Source organism: Erythrolamprus reginae, chromosome 3 (assembly GCF_031021105.1).
Source record: "Erythrolamprus reginae isolate rEryReg1 chromosome 3, rEryReg1.hap1, whole genome shotgun sequence".
NCBI lineage: Eukaryota > Metazoa > Chordata > Lepidosauria > Squamata > Dipsadidae > Erythrolamprus > Erythrolamprus reginae.
The window spans coordinates 2,309,262-2,333,061 of record NC_091952.1 but is presented as its reverse complement, the minus strand read 5'-3'; the positions used below and the strand labels follow the sequence as shown (position 1 = coordinate 2,333,061).

The window sequence follows — 23,800 nt, the reverse complement described above, 5'->3', positions numbered from 1 at the left end:
TAGATGAATATTATTATATCTAATGTTTCTTCTTCTTTTTTCTTGTTACTAGTATCATGTATATAAATATCATTATATCTTTACATACCTCCAATATGTACTTGACAAAACAAAGACATCGAAATAATAAATAAATAAATAAATAAATAAATAAATAAGCCCAAAACTGGGGGAACTTGGAGAAGAGATTCCATGGATGTGTCCTGAAGCATTTAACTCCTGAACAGTTATTAGTATGCAATACTAATGATAATACAATAGAATGCAACACAATATTAATACTAAAACTAACTTTGAAAAATGGTGCTGTTTCCAAAAGAAAACTGGGCTTTCTGGTGGGTTTTTTTTCCTTTTCATTTTTTGGGGTATAATTTTTTTCCTTCCACCATACAATAAAACATAGATAAATAGTAAACACAGCATCAATGACTAGAAATTACAATATATACCATTTTCTTCTCGTATAGTATAAAACATTTTGAAGAGCATCATAAATTTCATTTTCCACTTAAACCAGTCTTATCCTCATTTTCCATTATTTAAACTAACTCCGTATTTTAAAAAAATCAGAAGCTAATATTTCATTATCTATCTATCTATCTATCTATCTATCTATCTATCTATCTATCTATCTATCTATCTATCTATCTATCTATCTAAAATTTCCTTATCTAATAACACCTTAAAATTCCCTAGCTCTATAGCAAAACACATTAGCCTTTATATAATTAAACATCTTGAATCTGTATTATATTGTTATCCAGTGCTAGCACAATTTCCTTTTTTTGTCATCTGGGGTTTTTTTTCTTTGAAAACGTTTTTACTCAGGGGTGAAGTCCAATTTTTTTTAGTACCAGTTCTGTGGCCGTGGCTTGTTGGGTATGGTGTAGCTTGTTGGGCGTGGAAGGGGAAGGATATATTACAAAATCCCCCTTTCCTCCCCATTCTGGGGCCAGCCACAGGTAGTGTCTGCCGCTTTTCTGAACTATTCAAAATTTCCGCTACCTGTTCTCCAAAACCTGTTAAAACCTGCTGGATATTCACCCCTGGTTTCACTTCTCATACACCTGAAAAAATTTCTTGGGTGAGAAGTGAAAACCCTGGATGCCAGAGTTTGTAGGGCATCTAGGAGACATGAGTGGTTGGCTAGGAGGAGATTGACTCATGAGTAGTACTGACTATTGGGTCATGCCCTCACACTATTTAAGGGCGAGGCATGCCCCACCTTGTTGCAGAGAACAACATCATTCATTTCTGAAACATCCTGTTTTGACTATTAAATTCAGTTTGTGTTTCAAAAGAGCCTATTCTTGGCTTTGCTAATGAACTTCGGTCTTCCAGGTAATTTGTGAGCACTACACCTTGGAACTCTTGCTTTACTTGATAATTATGATTGTGTTTATCTTCTCTCTGGGATTTTGGCCAACTGATAAGACTTTGCTAGATTTGCTTCTCCCATTGAAAAAGATACTTAAAAGATTCTTACAAGACTGAGACTTTTGTAAATATTAAATCATTTTATTAGTTAGACAATTGGTGTGCATCTGATTATTGGGGCTCAGTACTGAGATAGAACACTGAGTTTAAATTTCATTTATCTCCTGCTCTCAACCCTCTATAGTACTCTCAAATGTCCTGACCAAAGATGACCTCCTAGGAGGGTTGAGTGGAGGCCAAAATGGAGGACCTCTTAATGGTGTTCTTGGAGGCCAAAATGGAGGACTTCTTGATGGTGTTCTTGGAGGCCAAAATGGAGGACTTCTTAACGGTGTTCTTGGAGGCCAAAATGGAGGACTTCTTAATGGTGTTCTTGGAGGCCAAAATGGAGGACTTCTTAACGGTGTTCTTGGAGGCCAAAATGGAGGACTTCTTAATGGTGTTCTTGGAGGCCAAAATGGAGGACTTCTTAATGGTGTTCTTGGAGGCCAAAATGGAGGACTTCTTAACGGTGTTCTTGGAGGCCAAAATGGAGGACTTCTTAATGGTGTTCTTGGAGGTCAAAATGGAGGACTTCTTGGTGGTGTCCTTGGTGGTCCAAATGGAGGACTTCTTCCTGGTGCCCTTGGACGTGGAGGTCTCCTGGGGTGAGTTACCTATTGTCAGACTTTATACCAAGGCTTGATGTTAAATAATAGATCTTCAGTTCTTGACTTGATTTAACAGAAGACTCCAACATAATAGAAAGTTGCAGACATACCATGGACCAGGGGTTGGGAGTGGGAGGAATAATAATAATAATAATAATAATAATAATAATAATAATAATAGATGCACAAGGTCATCCTTTGTTCAGCACCTGCCCAGAAGTTGATGGGAGTAGCGGACACGTTGGCAGAACCAGACTGGTCAACGTGATAAACTTGTGGGTGTGGGAACATGGGCTTGAATTTTAAACTGGTTGGAGAAACCCCTGAGACTTCAGATTCTGGTTTCACACAGATCTGCCAACATGGCTCTGCTAATAAATTGGAACTTGGAGGAATACTTTGCCTCGGACTCTGACTTAATTTTGGATGCTATTTGGAATGCTGACATTTCGTTTTTGTTCATAACCATGAAGCTTACTTTTAACTCCAGGTTGAAGCTTGTGGATATAGTCCTTCCTAAAGTGACCTTGAAGCTTTTTCCAGTTGGACTTGGATTGAACATTTACACCAAAATAGCCCTCAGGGGCAACACGTGAGTTGGCTTCCTTGGGAACTAGCAAATCTTGCTACCTTTCTTGACTGACATTTCCACAGGTAGCATTTCCTAGTGTCCTTCTTCCTTCCAGCTTTAGTTCTGATGCAGTCGGAGATAGAGTAGAGTAGAGTAGGCTAGGGTATGGTAGGGTATGGTAGGGAAGGGTAGAGTAGAGTAGAAGTAGCCATTTTGTAGAGAAAGAGAAACCATTGACTTGGGCGTTGTAGTTAGTTAAAACAATTGAGATGGCCATTACAATCCAAGCTTTGCCCCTTTTGTAAGTGCCTTGTTGTTGGACACATAAAGATGCAACACTTGAATGACAACACTCCCTCCACCATCTTGCCTGGTTTATTCCCCAGGAACTGCTGCTATCATGAGAAGCTTCCTCACTTTCAACCATGGTTGATTCAAAAGTAAAATCCATAGGATTTTCAGGAAACTGAGATCTTATGATTATCTGTGTTCCATTACTATTTCCAAATAGTAAATTAGGATTTGATTTTGTAAATTTAATTTAATTTATTTGACTTACATGCTGCCTAATCTCTTAAAAAATAACTCTTAAAAATAAGAGTTAGAAGACTCTAAGGAGCCCTAAGAATTCCATCAAGTTCAGGAAATTAAAGAAGGAAGATCACTCGAAAGTATTGGTCAGGGATCCTGGAGTTTCACCTTCAAATCTACCCCTACCCCTAATGCTACCCCTACCCCTAACCCTAACCCTAACCCTTAATTTTGGATTTTGAGCTTGTCAAACTTTCTCTGGGGCTAGAATTGAAGAAGGAATCCTTAGCCAAATGTTCTTGAACTTCTAGATCAGTGATGGCAAACCTATGGCATGCATGCCACAAGTGGCACATGGAGCCATATTAGAGGGCATGCGAGGTGTTACCCTATGTCAGCTCCAGCACTTATACGTGCACTGGCTAGCTGATTTTCAGCCTTGGAGAAAGCTGTTTCACCCTCTGGAGGCTTCAGGGAAGTGCAAATAACTGCCCAGTGGGCAAACTAGAAGTTCAGAAAAACAGACCTCCTGGTTGCCTGTTGTGGTGTTTTTCGCCCTGCGGGGCTTCAAGAAGCTTCCTTGAAGCCTCCAGAGTGTGAAAAACAGCACAATGGGCAAACCGGAAGTCTGTTTTTCCAAACTTCTGGTTTGCTCGCTTGGCTATTTCTCCCAGGCTTTAGTGTGGCTTTTGTAGATGCACAGGGGGCTGGGATTGTGCGCAGGAGGCAGCGTGAAGGGGTGCGCATGAATGTGGGGAGAGGGAATGGGTGTGGGCACATGTGCATATGCTAGCACTCTCTCTGAACTGGAAGATTCCTTGGGAAACTTTTGGTTGTTGGTCCAATAAACAGCATCATCTCTATTTTTTGGGGGGGATTCTTTCAGGGTCCTGGGGGGGCCATTGACTCTCCTGGTAAGCGTGAACATCACAGCCAACGCCCGACTGGTTCAGGACACGAGGGGATCTCCCAGACTTCTCGTTGAGAATTGCAAGACCAATCTTGGTGGCATTAAGATCTTGTCTGGGTGAGTCTTTGTACATCACAAATAATTTAAGTTTAAGTTTAAATTTTATTGAATTTATGTGCCACCTCTCTCCGAGGACTCGGGGTGGCTTACAACATATAAAAAAGACAATATATATCAAAATCTAAATAATTAAAATTCAGTTACAACTAAAAAAACTAAAGAACCAATTAAAATACATACATAACCATTCAATCAACAAACACACTATACATTCCTCGGCCAAGGAGCAGAATCTAATAACCACAACCTTGGCGGCATAGGTGAGCATTTAGACACTTACAAAAGTGAGAAGGGGGGGCAGTACGAATCTCCAGGGGGAGCTGATTCCAGAGGGCCGGGGCCCCTACAGAGAAGGCTCTTCCCCTAGGTCCCACCAAGCGACATTGTCTAGTTGTAGAAGGCTGACTCTAACCGGTTGCTGGGATTCATGCAGCAGAAGGCAGTCCCGTAAGTAGTATTAACCAGTAGGCCACACAGGCACGTAACGTGTATGTGTGAGGACAGCTTTTGAATGGATGGATCAGGGATGCTAAACTGTCCAATGAGGTCAGTCTATGGAGCAACGTCACTGTTGTGGCCCACTCGCAATCTGCACAATTAGTGATGGATCCAGAACCGCAGAGACAATGGAGGCATCCTTTGTTCCTGGCACCTGAGACTGACAGCTAAGAGGACGTGGTATCAGAGGCCGAAGAGCAATCAGGTCCTTCTGCACCTCCTGAGATGAGTGACTCAGGAGAAGAGGAGGAGCCTCTGCTTGATGCTAAGGTGCGCAGGGCCTCTAGGAGGCATGAGCGGTTGCTCAGAAGGAGGTTTACTTTTGAGTAGCACTGCTGACTAGTGGGCCTATTTAAGACTATTTATGACTGTGTCATGTGATGCTTCGGTGCAGAGAACAACGGAGATCATCCTAGGAATCTAGTTTTGCTCATTTGTTCAGCTTGTGTTTAAAAGAATCACCATTCTTGGCTTTCTGAGGAGCTCCAGGCTTCCAGCCAACTTCTGAATGACTCCGCTTCTGAATCTTGTTTCACTTGGTAATTATTGCTATGATTATCTCTTTCTGGGACTCTAGCCAACTGATAAGATTTTATAATCAGCACAGTTAAGCCCTGAATAGACTTTCATTTCTTTTCTAAAAGACTTTAACTGCAAATACTTTCCACACATAATTAAATATTTTATTAGTCAGACCGGTGGTGTGCATCTGATTTCTGGGAGGCTCGGTGCTGGGACAGAACAGTCACCCTCCAGATGGGTAGAGAGACTACAAATCATAGACTTCCCAGCCACCATTAGACAGAAAAGCAGAATTTGGCAAAAATCATTGGACCAGTCAGAGAAGGCCTTCAGAGAGAGGGTGGTTTTTAAAAGTAAATCAAGGCAGCAGCCCCAATGGTGTGATCCAAGCCTTGTCCCTGTTTTTTGGTGATGAGGTTGGGCGGAGCCTCCCACTGCGGCCACCACTAGTTCACCCAAACTGGGGGATACCGGTAGCAATCCACCACTGACTCACTTAGCGACCGACAACAATTTTGGGCTCAATTGCAGTCATAACTCAAGGACTTCCTGTAGTAAGAAGCTGTGTTGTCCTAGAACAGAGGTCCCCAAACTTGGCAACTTTAAGCTTTGCTGGCTGGGGAATTCTGGGAATTAAAGTCCACAAGCCTTAAAGTTGCCAAGTTTGAAGACCTCTTTTCCTAGAACGAAGCTTGACTGTGGACTGACAGAATCTTTCATGCGGCAAAGAATGATAGAGCAAAAATGAAATTTTAATAATTTTTAATAATTCCACTCATTTTTTTTACAGGTTCCTTCCATTGTCCTTGGACAACGTTTTGAGTTCTCTTTTGAATGAAGTCATCCCTGGTTTGGTGAGTTTTCCAACCAAATTTTTTAATATCGTAGCTTCAATGAACACAAATGCACAATCTGGACCAGCAGCCACAGAGGGCCACACCAGAACAGCCTCACAGGGACAAGACATAGCAATAGCATTTATACTGCTTCCTAGAGCTTTACAGCCCTCTCTAAGTAGTTACAGAATCAGCCTCTTGCCCCCAACAATTTGGGTTTTCATTTGACCCACCTTGGAAGGATGGAAGGCTGAATCAATCTTGAGCCAGGGGTGAGATTTGAACTGCTGAACTACAGCTAGCAGTTAGCAGAAGTAGCCTGCAGTGCTGCACTCTAACCACTGTGCCTCTGCGACTCTACAACTTCTGAAGGCAACTTCTGTTCCACTAGTTGATTGTTCTTCACTGTTAGTAAGTTTCTCCTTAATTCCAGGTTGCTTCTCTCCTTGATTAGATTAGATTACTAGAGTTGGAAGGGGCCCTGTAGGTCATCTAGTCCAGCCCCCAACTCAAGCAGGAGTCTCTGCACCATTTCAGACAAATGGCAATCCAATCTCCTCTTGAAAGTCTCAAGTGTTGGGGCTTCCACATCCTCCAAAGGCAATTTCTTTTCCATTGGTTGATTGCTCTCACTTGATGAGTTTCCATCCCTTGTTTCTTGTCCTTCCTTCAGATGTTTTGGAGAATAATTTGACCCCCTCTTCTTCAGGTCAGCCCCTCAAATACTGAAGCACTGCTGTCGTGCTTCTCCATCCTTCTTTTCTCTAGACTAGCCAGACCCAAATCCTGCCACCATTCTTCATACATTTTAGTCTCTGTTCTGTCTGGGTGGATCCATTATCAGAAATAAAGACACACACACGTTGTTTTCAAAAGTACCCGTAGGCAAAGTCTATTGGTAACACAATTTCTGCAATACAAGGGTTAACAGAAGGAATGTCATGCTGGCTGGATTTCCCCAATTAGCAGGAAATAAGGATAGTCCACGATGCCGGCCAGCTAGAGTCATAAATCTCCACTAACAATGGGTCTTTGGTTTTTAACTACACTATCAGTCCAGAGAGTTTAAACAGGCAGGAATCGAAGTCTGTGGAGGCAGAAGAAGTCTCTTAGCTCCGTGGCGCCTTCCTCCATGATGGGGAACATTGTCTGCTACGCCCCCTTTCCCACCAGCCTGTCCTTATATACTGCCAAGGTGTGGCCAAATATCCCATAGATCTATTTAATGCCAAGAACCCCTTCTTGTGTGATATTCATGTCTCACTCTCATCCTTCTTATCCTTGCATCTAATAGGGGGTCCTGATCCTCAAAGTCCCCATAGTCAGACAATACCATAATTGGGGGTTCTGCAGTCTCTGGTGGTTCCCCAGTTTCCAACTCCCCTTCACTCTGATTCTCAAACTCGGGTGACAAGACCACTGGCCTGCGATGCCAGTACTCATCCATCTCCTGGTCCTCAAAATCCATGACCAGTTGAGCTGGATGTGGACCACTCACAACACTCTCCAGGCTTTTAATCATCATAGTTGCTCTTCTCAACATCTTTTTTGTTATGTGGTAAACAAAACTGGATGCAGGATTCCAGATGTGGCCTTATTACAGCTTTACAAAGCAGTACTGATAATTGATTTTGATTCTCCCCCTATGTTTTCTTCTCTGCTACAGCTGTGTCCAGTTGTCGATGTTGTCCTGAACCTCCTCAACACTGTTCTCGGCACAGTCAATAGTAAGGATTGCTCTTATGCTTGGGATGTATTCTGCTTTGGTTATTTTAATTTTTATTTTTCAGGAGCCACCCACCGTATGTTTGACCATCAGGGAAGTAGCTTAGAAGATGTCTCCATCAAGTAGAATTGTGCAAAGTAGAATTGCTCTGGCATGTACAGTCCTGTAATTGCGAAGCCTTACTATATATGGCCCCACACAAAAAAAAATCCCTTGGACACAGAACATCATAGAACATCCACAGAGTTGGAAGGGACCTTGGAGGTCTTCTAGTCCAACCCCCTGTCTAGCAGGAGACCCTGTACCATTCCAGACAAATGAGTTTTTTTAAAAAAAACCTCCAGTGATGAAGAAACTACAACTTCTGGAGGAAAGCCATTCTGCTCATTAATTGTAACAGGCTGAGTTCAAAGAGAGCCTTGAGGTCCTCTAGTCCAACCCCCTCCTCAAGCAGGAGGCCCTGAACCCTTTCAAACAAATGGTACAGAGTCTCCAAAGTTGAGGTGCACCAATACCAGGGAAAGAACATACTTACAGATACTGACAGTAGCCAATCCATTGAGCCCCAAATTTCCATCACTAAGCAAAACAGTTGTTAAGTTAATTTTGACTCATGCAGTCTACAGGTCCTCAGTGGAAGGCAGGTTGGTAGCAATAGCTTTTTCTGCAGTTCTGATTCTCCTCTGAAGTCTATATCAGACCTGTTGGGTTGCAGAACTGAACCAGACAGTGATAGAAATGCAGATGACAGACTCAATGATTTCTCTGTAGAACTGGAGAAGCGGCTCCTTGAGCAGTTGGAGCTTCCTGAGTTGTGCTATTTTGATGACGTTTTTGATATTAGGTGCCCATTTTAAATCTTGTGATGTGATGGACCCTAGAAACTTAATGGTTGGTTGTAAGTTGAGGACTAGCTATGTTCTTGCAGCTGGAGAAATTTGCAGCACTGGCCCTCTAGGACAGTGTTTCCCAACCTTGGCAACTTGAAGATATTTGGACTTCAACTCCCAGAATACCCCAGCCAGCAAATCATGGCTGGGGAATTCTGGGAGTTGAAGTCCAGATATCTTCGAGTTCCCATGGTTGGGAAACACTGCTCTAGGAGACTTCTCAAAAGCCCTGGGGAGGTTGTGTTTTTCCCTCTCTCAGTCCTTTTTTGCTTCACCCCTGACAGGTGTCTGTCCATTCGGCCTGCTTGGAAAACTGCATTATACTTTGGCTGGCTTACCACTGTTCCAGGACCAACACATTGTTCTGAATCTGAATGTAAGTCCTGTTTCCAACTTGCTTCCAACACTTCCCATGCATGGCTTCCTCCAATTGCAATCTTAGACCAATTTTGATTGGGCCCACGATATGTTCAAATGAAGTCATTTATTTCCAAACCGTCTCTGTCTAGGAATCTTCTCAATGAACGGTTGGTCTTTGCTCAGAATTAGATCAGGATCCATGGAATTCAAGGGAGGGTTGGCTTTACCTTGTTTGTGACTACAGAGGGATTCTGGGCTGGTGTCTCTTTTGATGCCGCCTGCAGTTTCTGCCACTCCTTCTCCGACAGTTTCCCTGAAAATAAAACCTAGCGAGATTTGCTTTTTGGCAAACGTGTGTCAGAATTTCAGAAAAAAACCAAATCCAATTGAAAATTGAAACTGAATTAAAAATTAAAATTAAAAATTCTGAGATAGTTTAACACTATAGATAGGTTGCACTGTTGAACATGTCTTAACCTACAAAATTAAGCCCACATTAATACAACAACCCTGGTATTAATGGAAGGCATCTAACTTCCCCAGTCAATCATGTTTTGTGAAATACTGTTGTGGCCTGTTGGCTGCTGGCCCCTCCAGCAGCCAAATCAGAGGAGGAGGAGGAGGTTTGGGAGTCAGGGTCAGCATCGGGTTCCTACCTGGTATGGGCCACAGGGGTGGGCAGCAGGCAGGATGGGGTGGAACGCAGCTCCACCGGCAGAAATGAAGATGCTTGCACAGCTCCAGCTGATTGGCGGCTGTCACTTCCTGGATTACTGGTCTCGGCTCAGCTCTCCTTTTTTCCCCTGCTGCTGCTGCTGCGTCTGCGCTCCTTGCTTTTTTCCTCTTTCCTCCTTCCTGGCCTTGGACGAGCTTCCCTCTCTCCTGCCCGGCTCCCCTCCAGCTTCACGCAGCCACCTCCCACCTGAGGTGCAAGCAGAAGGTGTGAGTGGAAACGGCACTGGCAGCATTTATGCTTCTGGCAGCACCCGTTCACCTAGCTACCCAACCTGAAGTAGGGGGGGCACCTAGGAAGGAGAGCGTGGGAAACATGAAGCAAATTGTCACCCCAGAGAGCGACACTGTTGAGATTGTAAGTCAAGGACTTAACAGTTCACTTGAACGATGATGATCGTTCAAGCCATTCCCACCTGATCACATGACCAGCAAGCCACTCCTACCCAGTCACATGACCATCAATCCACACCCACAAAATAAGCCACACCCACTGTGTGCCAGTAAAAAAATTGACTGCCTATTACTGATGGTCTACACTGCGCACCAGTAGTGAAAATAATGCTGCGTGCACAGATCCACAGTTCCAGCCTATGCGCGCTTGCATCCCAGCAGGATTTTGCTTCTGGCATGAACAAGAAGCAAAATCTTGTGATGGATGCGCTCACGTGTACGATTTTGGCCAACTTTTTGCTTCTGCACATGCATGGAACAAAAAAAAAATCATCGAAATTGCGTCCCTGTGCGCACGTTCTCTCACGAGATTTTGCAAAATCTCACTTGGAAGTGTGATCATGAGGCACTGGACCCAGCCCTTCCTCCTCTTCCTCATCAGCCATCCCCAGATCTGGGGGATGTTGACTCTCCATCTGAGGGCTGACAGATGACCCCAGGGAGGGTCCCTTCTGAGCTCCACCCACCCACCCACCCATTATGCATTTGTGGGTTGTGCAGCCTCTTATCTACACTCAGTTTTGTGCTCTCCAATAAACTCTCTCTTGGCCTTTGATCCTTTTCCAGCTTATGATGACCGACCTCAACGGGCAACCTGTGGATTTCCCTGGAGCACAAAACGCCTCTTTGCCTCTGCTTCCAGCGAAGGATGGTACTTCTCAGCTGATGCTTCCCATTGGCCTCCTTTCCTCAGTGCTCCAGATGCTGGTATCAAAAGGAGGATTCAACGTGGACCTTACTGCACTGGCGGTGAGCCATCTTGAGAAGAAACTAAGCTATTTACGGCCCCTATTTATGGACCATAGATATGAGAGGAGTAGTGGCTAGTGGGGAAGACTCTCTCCTCCCATTTGGAAGTTGAAAATTGTAGGTAGCAGCAGATGTTTCTCTATCAGAGAAAACATATCTGCTGTGAACTCTGTACAGGCATCAGGAAGGGAATCTGGTCAGTCAATGCTTGGCTCCATCCAGTTGCCCCGACTCTACGCCAAATGAAGGGATTTCAAGGTCATGAAAAGGGAATTTATTGGTGGGGCAGAGATATCTGGGTCATTCTATTTTATCATACCTGTTGTGGCCCATCTGCATCCCATTCAACTGATCACAGATTCTGAGGATTGAGAGACAGGTGTGCGTTGGTCTCCTAGGCCAGTGTACTTGGTACCTGAGTCTGATAGTGAAGAGGTCAGAGAGGATGTGAGGTCAGAGGCTGAAACCTCTGGGGGTGACCTGTGGGGTCAGAGGCATGGGCACCTCTGGAGGTGACTTGTTGCACCTCCAGAGGTGCCCATGAGTGACTCGGGAGAAGAGGAGGAGACTCTTCTTGATGCCAGAGTGTGCAGGAATGTCAGAAGGCAGGAGTGGCTGAGCAAGAGGAAGTCTCTGCATGAATAGATCTCTAGAACACTTGGTCACGCCTTTTGGATATTTAAGGGTGAATCTTGTGACAAGTGATTGAGGACGTCAATGTTGGAATATGAGACATGGACAATCCAATCGTGCTTGTGGGCTATTTCTTTTACAAATTAAGAAACTGAAAACTATGTCAATAACACAGATCAATAAGTAAGAGCATAAATATTATTTGCAATGTATACAATAGATTAATCAATAAATAGACAGCTACATACATATCCAATTCAAGCAATCATATACAGTTCTATACGCACAGCAGCTAACCATTAATATTATACAGTTCTACATAATATCACAATACATAGACCAATATTTAACACACAGCAATACATAGCACAAAGCAATAAGTTATCACACAGCAACATATAGACACAGCGATACTTAGCACACAGCAATAATTTAGCACACAGCAATAGCAAGCATTAGCAAGACTAACCGCAATGGCCACCACGAACAGCCACAGAGCAACACATCTGTCTCCCTTTTATGGCTAATTGCAGCCCTAGCCCTTAAAATAACATTATACCAATTTCTCCAAACATACATTGCTGGTTAGTTCATATATCGACAAACACAACTGGTGCAGTACATAATACTGACAGACTGCATGAAAGAAAACTATTTGGGGAGTTTTGGCTTTCTGTCCGAGATTTTAATTGACAGCCACTACAGCAACGGACCGATTTTCTTGCTTTTATACAGTTAAAGCTTTTGCTAGTAAACTATTAGAAATTATACGCTTAAAACTTGTCAATTCCGTGTGTGGACCTATTTCTTGGAGGGCTCATCACTGGGGCAGAACAATATCCTTCGCTTTCCACCAAGGAAAACCCTTAGACACCTCTCAGCTGTATCATTGGCCTTTTCCTTTGGTCTTTAGGCCATTTCCTTTTTCAATTGTTCCTTTTTTCTAATGGCAACTCTTGGTGACCACGAACGGAAGAGAAAGTATCTTCAACTGAATGTCCAGATGGGTAATTCCTAGTTCTACCTATCAAAAGACTTGATCTCGATGGTACACCCTCAAATCAAGGGCTCCAGGCCATTGGGTCAGCTGCAAATAAGGCATTTAAGGAGTTGTGGTTGTCTAACGATCCTATGTCCTTGTTGTGTCTTCTAGCTCGGTGGATCCGTTCCAATGACAACATCGGCTCTTCGGTCTGTGCTGCCCGAGGTAAAAACTTTCCACAAAAGATCCCACAATCATAATTGGCTTTATTTCCTCTAAGCTCTGGGATAAGGTCAGAAATTTGACTTAGGGCCCACTGGGGTTTTTTTGGCTGCTTGTAAAGTATTCTTCGACTTATGACCACAATTGAGCCCAAATTTTCCCTTGTTAAGCGAGTCAGATGTTAAGTGAGTATTGTGCCATTTAGTGGCCCTACTTGCCCCAGTGGTTAAGCGAATGACTGCAAATGTTAAGTCAATCATGTGGTTTTTTAAGTAAATCTGGCTTCCCCATTGACTTTGCTTGACAGAATATTGCTTAACTTATTAAGAAATATATGTGCTATGATTCATAACTTACAATGTATAATGTTACCACTTATCCAAACCTTTTGACTGTGTATTTCCCTTCTCCACCTTCCCTTTTATTTTCCCTTTTTTTTCTGTTCATCCCTCCCTCCTTCCCCACTTCCCCTTTCCTCTTTCTGTATATTTATAAATAAAGTATTTTTTTAAAAAGAATATTGCTTAACTATTGGGACACTGTGACTGTCATAAATGTAAATATATTTATATAAATATAAATCAGTTGCCAAGGGTCAGAATTTTGATCAGAGTACAGAAGGAGTTGGGCAGCTTATAAATCAATCAATCAATCAATCAATCAAATAAATAAAGTGATCATGGACATGCTGCAACGGTCATAAGTGTGAAGCATAGTCATAGGTCACATGTGTTTTGGTTTAGAGTTATGGCTTTAATGCTTTTTTAAACTTGTGGTTGGAAGCTGCCCAGAGTTGGTTAGAAAATGGGCATCTATATACCATATATTTCAGAGTATAAGATGCACCTTAGTTTTTTGGGAGGAAAATAGGGGAAAGAACCTGCATACCAGGTATTCATCTGGCCAGCATCCTTAGTCTGGTCAGTTTCAGCACATTATTTTATCCCCTGGTTGGGGCTTTAAAAAAACTTTATTCTGAGAGAGTAACAATGAAAGAGCTTGCAAGCCATTAAAGAGCTGGGAACATCATTAACACCTGGAAAGACACAGTCGAGGCAAGTAGAGCAATGGAAAAAAAACTCATGGCAAAGACTTAGGGTTTGGAAAACATTCTTTGCAGACAGTAACAATGAAAGAACCTGCAAGACGAGAGCTGGGAAGATCATTAGCACCTGGTTAGGGCACCTAAATTTTCAGCCTCTTTTAGGGAGGAAAACAGTGCGGCTTTTTTGAAGCTTTTTTTCCCAGCCCTTACAAGGTGCTAATGATCTTTTCAGTTCTGGCTTGCAGGCTTGTTTTCTTTGCTACTCCCTCCAAAAAAGTTTTTTTCAGCTCTAACGAGGTGCTAAAGATCTTCCCAGCTTGCAGGATTTTTTCATTGCTACTCCGAAGGTTTTTTTCCCAGCCTTAAGTCTTTGCAGGCTTGTTTTTATTGCTACTCCTGCCAACAGGGATTTTTTCAGCCCTAACGAGGTGCTAAAGATCTTCCTAGCTTGCAGGATTTTTTCATTGCTACTCCAAAGAAGTTTTTTTTTCCAGCCTTAAGTCTTTGCAGGCTTTTTTCATCGCTGCTCCCTCCATTTGCTCCCAATATGTTTTTTTCCAGCTCTAATGAGGTGCTAACTATCTTCCTGGCTCTTCCTGGCTTGCAGTCTTATTTTCATTGCTGCTCCCTCCAAAAATGTTTTTTTCAGTCCCAATGAAGTGCTAACAATTTTCCCAGCTCTTACCTGCTTGCAGGCTTGTTTTCATTGTTACTCTCTCCATAGAAGGTTTTTTTTCAACCCCAACCAGGGGATAGAATAATGTGCGCAAGCTGACCAGACTAAGGACTAGATAGCCAGATGAATACCCGATAGGCAAATTTCCCCCCCTATTTTTTCTCCCCCAATAATAAGGTGAGTTTTATACTAAAAAAATATGGTACACCAAGAAAGTCCAGTTGCCCTTTATGGAGGCGGGGGAGGAGCACCTTTGGGATAATGTCCAGGGGTTGAAGAGCCAGGGTGGCGCAGTGGTTAGAGTGAAGCATTGCAGGCTACTTCAGCTAATTGCTAGCAGTTCAAATCTCACCACTAGCTCCAGGTTGACTCAGCCTTCCATCCTTCCCAGGTGGGTCAAATGAGGACCCAGATTGTTGGGGGAAATATGCTGATTCTGTCAACCGCTTAGCAAGGGCTGTAAAAGCACTGTGAAGTTGTATATAAGCCTAAATGCTATTGCGATTCCTTCCTTCCCTCCCTCCCTCCCTCCTCCCTCCCTTCCTTCCTTCCCCCTCTCTTCATCTTCCTTCCTTCCTTCCTTCCTTCCTTCCTTCCTTCCTTCCTTCCTTACTTACTTAATTCCTTCCTTCCTTCATGGGTAAAATGAAAACCCAGATTGTTGTGGGCAATATACTGATTCTGTCACTTAGAGAGGGCTGTAAAAGCACTAGGAAGTAGTATATAAGTCTAAATACTATTGCTATTTCTTCCTTCCTTCTTTCCCTCCCTCCCCCTCTCCTTCCTTCCTTCCTGGATAAAATGAGGACCCAGATTGTGGGGGGCAACAGGCTGATTCTGTAAACCACTTAGAGAGGGCTGTCAAAGCACTGTGAAGTGGTATATAAGTCTAAATGCTATTGCTATTGCTATTTTCTGCCTCTCTTGCTGGGTCCTAACCATTCCTTCTGTCTGATTGTCCACAGCTGTCTCCTCTTGGGACAGAGGATCTGCCCTTGGTGGTCAAGATTAGAGTCAGCGGTGTTCCAGTTGTGTCGTTGCAAAATGGGAAGGCCAAGATCATGTTGGGTGCTGCCCTCCAAATTCTCTCTCAGTCCAACTCTAGCCTCATCCCACTCTTTACCGTGAATGCGGTGAGTAAGAAGAGAAGCAACAGGTTTTTCTGACGCTACTAGTCAGGTGGTTCAAATTTACAAGCCTCGAGCCTTGAAACTTCCAAGTTTTGAATATCTCGATTTTCTCATCTCTAATTACTACCGGTTTACTTTTTATCCCTGATAAGAATAGCTGTTGCAGCCACTGGGTCTTTGCGGCTTCTAAACCCTGCTGCCTTATCAGAAGTAAGTTTTCTACTCCTTGGCAAGCTCTCTCTAAGAACAATGGGGCTTTCACAGAGCGCCAGCCTGTAGGAGCTGCGTACTCCACTCTTCCGTCTTCCAAAGAGACCATTCATTGGAGGAGTGAAGATGTGGTTTTACCTGTTACTTGGATGGCTTCCTTCTGGTTGAGCTGAGTTGTGGGTGGCAGAGAAATGAAGCTTTCTACTCTCCGAGTAGGTGATGTTGGGGAGTTTTGGGGCTGGGTAGGTACTAATTGAGTAGATATTGGAAGGGATCACTAAATACAAAGGGGTAAGCCAAGGTCTCTGACTAAGGGCACGGGGTCTACAAAAGGCAGACAGTAGTAAGTCAGTAGTAAGTTGTAGGGACAAGGAAGTTGTAAGGAAGAGAAACAGTTTGGCCTACTGCCACATGAATCCCAGCAACCAATCAGGTCCAACAGAGTCGGCCTTCTCCAGGTCCCATTGGCTAGACAATGTCGTTTGGCCTAGGGAAAGGGCCTTCTCTGTGGGGGCTCCAGCCCTCTGGAATCAGCTCCTCCTGAAGATTTGTACTGCCCCCACCCTCCTCGCCTTTGGTAAGGGTCTATACCACCAGGGGCCATTAGACTCTAGTCCCCTGGTCGATAAATGACATGTATGTTGTTGTTGAGTGAGCATGATTGATTTTTAATAATGGGGATTTTAGTCTAAATTAATGTGTTCATATTAATTGGATTTGGATTTGTATCGCATTGTTTTTTATATGTTGTGAGCCGCCCCAAGTCCTTGGAGAGGGACGGTATATAAATCCTATTAATAAATAATAAATAAATAAGACAGCTGGCTAGAAAGAAGATTGTGAGTTCCAATCCTGCCTTAGGTGCACAAGTCAGCTGGGTTTTTATTCTTAGCATGACCTTGTCAGTGGCGAATTAAATATTCAGTCGTATCAGAATTTCAAGTTCTTGAATGTTTCTTCAAAGCAACTACAGTGGTACCTCTACTTAAGAACGCCTCTACTTACGAACTTTTCTAGATAAGAACCGGGTGTTCAAGATATATTGCCTCTTCTTAAGAACCATTTTCCACTTACAAACCCAAGCCTCCGAAACTGTAACCGGAAAAGGCAGGGAGAAGCCTCGGTGGGGCCTTTCTAGGAATCTCCTGGGAGGAAACAGGACCAGAAAAGGCAGGGAGAAGCCTCCGTGAGGCCTCTCTAGGAATCTCATGGGAGGAAACAGGGCCAGAAAAGGCGGGGAGAAGCCTCCGTGAGGCCTCTCTAGGAATATCCTGGGAGGAAACAGGGTCAGAAAAGGTGGGGAGAAGCCTCCACGGGGCCTCCCTAGGAATCTCCTGGGAGGAAACAGGACCAGAAAAGGCAGGGAGAAGCCTCTGTGGGGCCTCTCTAGGAATCTCCTGGGAGGAAACAGGGCCAGAAAAGGTGGGGAGAAGCCTCCGTGAGGCCTCTCTAGGAATCTTCTGGGAGGAAATAGGGCGTTCACTCTCCCTGTGGTTTCCCCAATCGCATTCATTATTTGCTTTTACATTAATTCCTATTGGAAAAAATGCTTCTTCTTATGAACTTTTCAACTTAAGAACCTGGTCATGGAACGAATTAAGTTCGTAAGTAGAGGTACCACTGTAGAAGGTTAATCGAAAATGCTGCTTCTTACTGAAAACATTACTCAGAGAGGACTTTGTTCTCCTCCTCTGGAGCTAATATACTGCTCAAAAAAATAAAGGGAACACTCCAAGAACCCACCTGAATGAATGAAATATTCTCATGGAATCCTTTGTTCTGTACAAAGCTGAATGTGCCCCACAACCTGTTAAATTGATTGTCAATCAGTGTTGCTTCCTAAGTGGACAGTTTGATTCCACACAAGTTTGATTTATTTGGAGTTATATTGTGTTGTTTAAGTGTTCCCTTTATTGTTTTGATCAGCGTACGAAGCCATCCAGAGTAAGAGCTACTATTATCCTCTATGTGGTTAGTTTACTGCTAGGGACCAAATTCATGCAGTTGATGTTATGATTACAGAATATCAGCCTGAGCGGAAGCTTCAGTATTACACGAACCATGCTGAGCATCTCTTTGGCCTTAGACAGGTAAGCAAACACCAAATCACGGATGGGGTTGTAACCTTTGGACTAAGAGGGCCTGTTCTGGCACTCCCAAACCACGAAGCAGACTCCTTGTCCCGACAAAAAAATCCCCCCTTTTTTTCGATATAAATGATCTTTATTAAAAATATACTTTAAAAAAATCCAAGAAAAACAAGACATAACAAAGGTACATATAATGCTTAATGTCATGATCGTATGTATCATACTAAAACAAAGACAGAAGAAAAGAAAAAAGAGGAAAGAAATTTAAAAAAGACATGGTGAAAAGATGCAATAGAGAAAGGGGTTATAGAAAGGGGAGGGGGAGAAGGGGAGGGGGAGAAGGGGAGGGGGAGAAGGGGAGAGGGAGAAGGGGAGGGTGCCGGCTTTTTAGCTGGTTTAATATATGACCTATGGTTTAAATGTGTAGTTGGAATAAGTTTCCTTTGGCTATTATTTGCTGGTAGTGTAGTATTAATTAGTTTTAATACATATAAACCTAAAAATCCTTAGTTTTTTGACTCAAGCCTTCTGTCAAAATCCCCCCTTTTTATTAAGTTACTGTGAACTCTTCTCATTCACACCTAGCAAAGTATCTCAAAAGGTAAATTTACAGCCTCAGACCTTACCTGGCTTGGAGAGCTGCCAGGAAGATATCTTCCAAAACTTGACAAGGAATCTCAGAGAGTCCCAAACCAATAAAGGGAATGAATTGTCTCCTGCAAACAGTCTCTTCTCACAGTCGCTCATGCTCTTATCACCTCATGCCTCGGCTACTGCAATGCACTCTACATGGATAAGGTGACCAGGCATCCCACTTTTGGCAGGGCAGTCCCAATTTTTAATAATTTGTCCCATGTCCCACAGGGTTTTTTAAAAGTCCCGATTTTCCTTTCTCTGGACTGCGCAGAGCGAATAAAGCATTTCCTTTCTCTGGGCGCTGAAAGAAGCTTCCTCCTCCCGGTGCCCAGAGAAAGGAAACACTTTATTCACTCTGAGCCATCCAGAGTGAGTAAAGCATTTCCTTTCTCCTTCCAGCGGCCAGAGAAAGGAAACGTTTTATTCGCTCTGAGCCATCCAGAGTGAATAAAGCATTTCCTTTCTCCTTCCAGCGGCCAGAGAAAGGAAACACTTTATTCGCTCTGAGCCATCCAGAGTGAATAAAGCATTTCCTTTCTCCTTCCAGCGGCCAGAGAAAGGAAACACTTTGTTCGCTCTGAGCCATCCAGAGTGAATAAAGCATTTCCTTTCTCCTTCCAGCGGCCAGAGAAAGGAAACACTTTGTTCGCTCTGAGCCATCCAGAGTGAATAAAGCATTTCCTTTCTCCGTCCAGCGGCCAGAGAAAGGAAACACTTTGTTCGCTCTGAGCCATCCAGAGTGAATAAAGCATTTCCTTTCTCCTTCCAGAGCCCAGAGAAAGGAAACACTTTGTTCGCTCTGAGCCATCCAGAGTGAATAAAGCATTTCCTTTCTCCTTCCAGCACCCAGAGAAAGGAAACACTTTGTTCGCTCTGAGCCATCCAGAGTGAATAAAGCATTTCCTTTCTCCTTCCAGCGCCCAGAGAAAGGAAACACTTTGTTCGCTCTGAGCCATCCAGAGCGAATAAAGCATTTTCTTTCTCCTTCCAGCGCCCAGAGAAAGGAAACAGTTTATTCGCTCTGGGCAGTCCAGAGCGAATAAAGTACAGGCTACGGGTTGCTTTGCACTATGCCCAACAGCAAGTGTGTGTGTGTGAGAGAGAGAGAGAGAGAGAGAGAGAGAGAGAGAGAGAGAGAGAGAGAGGAGGGTTGGAGAAGAGACCGAGCAAGCACATCTCTGGCATTGGGGGGAAAAGAGCGCTGCTTCCAGTATAAGAAGCAGTCTGAAAGCAGAAGAGGCAATCTACGTTGCTCTCTTCCCTTGTCTTACTGTTTTCATGCTTTTCAAAAATGGAAAAGATAATAAATTGATAGAAGTGCTGGACTGGGAAGCAATATGCAAAAACAAACCTAGAGGTAAAAGTCTGTAGAGATTTTTCAGTCATCCATCATCCGCCCCCCCCTCTCCCCTGAAGTTATAATCTGGTCACCTTATACACGGAGCTATGGATTTACAGTCCATAAGTCTTAAGCTGATCAAGTTTGTAGACCCCTGACCTGGACATAGCAGACAGCAGAGGCCTGTCATGTGCTTGTTAGATGCTCTTGACCCCCCATGATGGACCTCTGTGGCCTATTCAGCTATATACTGACCCCTCGCATCCTGGACACAAACTGTTTCAACTCCTACCCTCAAAACATCACTACAGAGCACTGCACACCAAGACAACTAGACACAAGAACAGTTTTTTCCTGAATGCCATCACTCTGCTAAGCAAATAATTCCCTCACACTGGCAAACTTTTTACTAAGTCTGCACTTCTATTTCTACTAGTTTTTTCTCATCATTCCTATCACCAATTTCCTCCCACTTAGGACTGTATGACTGTGACTTGTTGCTTGTATCCTAAGATTTTTATTAATATTGATTGTTTCCTCATTGCTTATTTGACCCCTATGACAATCATTAAGAGTTGTACCTCCTGATTCTTGACAAATGTCTCTTTTTCTTTTATGTCCACTGAGAGCATCTGCACCAAGACAAATTCCTTGTGTGTCCAATCACACCTGGCCAATAAAGAATTCTATTCTATTCTATTGTATCCGATGTGTCTACAAATGTCTTCATTTTCATATTTCTTTCTACAGCGTCTCGGTCAGTGTCTCTGACGTTGGCTCCTTTGATGTAAGTCTATGTCCTGTAATGCACTTGCAGCTCATGTAGAAGATATCATTTCATGCATTAGGTGAATTAGAAATACCCGGGTGGATATCTCCAGGCTCTTATTAGAGAGAGTGAGTTCGAATCCTGCCATAGGCAGGAAAGCCACCGGGTGACTTTGGGCCAATCAACCAGGAGGCAGTGAATTCTAGTCCCGCCTTAGCTATGGAAACTGGTTGACTGATTTTGGGCCAATCACCAAGAGATAAAGAGTTCTAGTCCCGCCTCTCATCTCAAACTTCACAGGTTTGTTCTTGTTCAGGAGAAAATAGGATGGGCCTTGAGTTATTTGTGAAATAATAAATACAGAATAAGAAATAAATCACTTTTTAAAGTGCTGCTGTGACATTGAAGAGTCACTGATTGAATAAGTAGGTTTCCCTATGGGGGTATTTTATTTTATTTCATTTCATTCTTTTCTTTTATTCTTTTCTTTTTTTATTCTTTTCTTTTTTCTTTTATTATTTTATTCTATTCTTTTTATTTTATTATTCTATTCTATTGTTTTTAATTTTATTATTCTATTCCATTTTATTTTATTTTATTATTCTATTCCATTTTATTTTATTTTATTATTTTATTTTATTTTTTTAATTTCATTATTTAATTGTATTCTTTTTACTATTCCATTCCATTTTATTTTATTTATTATTTTATTTATTTATTTATTATTTATTTTATTTTATTCTTTTTATTTTATTATACTATTCTATTCTACTCTATTCTATTCTATTCTACATTTATTTTTTTATTTATTATTTTTTTATATGAGAGATGGGGAGGGAAGGGTTGTGCTGGGGTGTTGTGTCTCAGCAGTTCAAAGCTTGAAAGGCAGTGTGTGTGTGCTACTAATTACACAATCCTTTTGCAAAGGAGGGGAATAATAATTCTTTCTCACCTTTTTTGGTAGGAAAACGCCCTTACGACCTGGGTCACAAACATCCTCCAGATTGGATACCTGCCTCTGATTAACGGTAGGGTTTCTCTTACTGTAGAGAATGGCATTGGGACAAACCTGGTGTGCTGAGCTGGCTCTCTGTCAGGGAAGGGGGCCAGATTTGTGACGCACTTTACACAGCAGTGTTATCGTGCAAATGACACACATTCAGTAATTTGCAAAAAGCATGGTAAGTGACACCACCATGGCTTTGAACAAACCGAACTGTGATTCGGGACCTAATTCTGTCATTTCGTTGCTTCTGTTCAGTTGGCCTGAACATCGGAATCCCACTCCCGAATATTTTCAACCTGAACTTTGCCGACGGGGTGGTTAAAACCCTGGAGGTAAGAGCCTGATTGTTTATATCCTAAAACAAACATTTCTCCGGAGCTGCTGGCTATTGTCTCCAAGGAGTTAGTCATTGGTTGCTGAGAACCTCTAAGAAAGAAATGCAATGGTTTTATCTCTACCTCCAGGAGGAAATGTACCTTCACTTTACAAAGTCTAGGATTTAAATGTGGAAGGAAGGAAGGAAGGAAGGAAGGAAGGAAGGAGGAAGGAAAGAGAGGGAGGGGAAGGATGGGTAGAGAAGGAAGGAAGGTGTGAATGAATAAAGGAAGAAAGGATAGAAGGAAGGAGAAAGGAAGGAAACAGAGGGAGGGGAGGGAGAGAGGGAGAGAGATTTTAATGGGGGGAAAAGGAAAATATTGGGAGGGAGGGAGGGAAGGGAAAGAGGGAAGGGAGGGAGGAAGAGAGGGAGGGATTGATTTAATGCAGAAAGAAGGAAAATACTGAGAAGGAGGGAAGGAAGGGATTGATTTAATATAGAAAGAGGAAAAATACTGGAAAGGAAGGAAGGAAGGAGAGGGAGGGGAAGGATGGGTAGGGCAAGAAGGAAGGTATGGATAAATAAAGGAAGGAAGGAAAGAAGGAAAGAGAAAGAAGAAATGGAGGAAGGAGAGGGAGAGGGAGGGAGGGAAGGAGGATGGCAAAAGGAAGGAAGGAGAGAGAGGGGAAGGAGGGGTACAGACTGAAGGAAGGTATGAATGAATAAAGGAAGAATAGAAGGAAGGAGAAAGGAAGGAGGGAGGGAGGGAAGGAAGGAAGGAAGATGGCAAAAGGAAGGGAAGGAAGGGGAAGGTGGGAAAAGGAGGGAGAGAAGGGAGGAAGGAAAGAAGGAAGGAAGGAGAAAGAAGAAAGGAAAGAATGACAGAAAGAAAGGGAGAAAAGAGAGAGAGAATGGAAGGAAGGAGAAAGGAAGGAAGGAAGGAAGAAAGGAAGGAAGGAAGTTATTTTCTTCAGGTCAAGGCCCATGCCAGCCTGACCTCTCTTCACCAATCCCTTCATTCAATATTCTAGAATGAAGTCATGGATTCCCCAATAGGATTCCCCTACTTGAAGTCCCAGAGACCATAGTCATCCCACCATCGCTGCCCTCCTACCTAGAAGCCCTTGGCCTCCATGAGTCTATACTTTAGATCTCTTGGACTGCTTCTGAATGCATCTCACTTTTCTGCTTTCCAGGACATGGTGGTGATCAATAACATCCTGAAATAAGACCCCCGGAGGAAGAAGACTCCAAGGCAGGAGGATGAGCTCTCGTCCTTCAAACTCCTGTCCATTCTCGAAGCGAGCGAATCTCAGCACCACCCTAACTTCTCCCTCGGTTGCTTCAGTCCAATTCAGATTCCTTTTTCTTTTGTCCGCCATGGACAACCTGGTACCTAAAAATAGTAGAGATCTACCTTCCTCTCTGAGAATCCATCATTTCCTTGCCCAATAAAGGTGTTTACAATGTGTTTGCCTGTCTGTGGTTTCTTCTCTCAGACCTAATCCTATGTAGCTTCTTCTCTGTTAATATCACTCTAATAACCAGAGTATACAAAACTTTCACCAGACCAATCCTTGAATACAGCTCATTTGTCTGGAATCCACACTGCATTTCAGACATAAACACTCTAGAAAATATCCAGAGATACTTTACTAGGAGAGCCCTCCCCTCCTCCCCTTGCAACAGAATCCCCTACGCAACCAGATTTACAATCCTCGGTTTAGAAAGCTTAGAACTATGTCACCTTAAACACGACC

At 43.1% G+C, this 23,800-nt stretch overlaps 1 protein-coding gene across 1 annotated transcript; it reads left to right on the top strand.

Annotated features, from left to right (window-relative positions):
• The first annotated feature begins 1,678 nt into the window (after nt 1-1,678).
• LOC139163463 (BPI fold-containing family B member 3-like) lies at nt 1,679-23,510 on the top strand. The gene is made up of 14 exons (XM_070744262.1): nt 1,679-2,084; nt 3,864-3,957; nt 4,076-4,216; nt 6,030-6,093; nt 7,742-7,802; nt 8,976-9,067; nt 10,804-10,986; nt 12,773-12,826; nt 15,510-15,677; nt 17,907-17,974; nt 20,700-20,736; nt 21,683-21,746; nt 21,980-22,056; nt 23,237-23,510. The coding sequence occupies exons 1-14, from the start codon at nt 1,679-1,681 to the stop codon at nt 23,267-23,269; spliced, it is 1,542 nt and encodes a 513-aa protein (XP_070600363.1). The 3' UTR covers nt 23,270-23,510.
• The last annotated feature ends 290 nt before the right edge of the window (nt 23,511-23,800 follow it).

Excerpts from the sequence above, each read along its gene's own strand:
- LOC139163463 (XM_070744262.1), top strand. The coding sequence starts at position 1,679 with ATGGAGGACCTCTTAATGGTGTTCTTGGAGGCCAAAATGGAGGACTTC. Across the intron at positions 3,958-4,075 it reads AATGTGGGGAGAGGGAATGG|GGTCCTGGGGGGGCCATTGA; the intron begins GTGTGGGCACAT and ends GGATTCTTTCAG. Across the intron at positions 10,987-12,772 it reads TGGACCTTACTGCACTGGCG|CTCGGTGGATCCGTTCCAAT; the intron begins GTGAGCCATCTT and ends TGTGTCTTCTAG.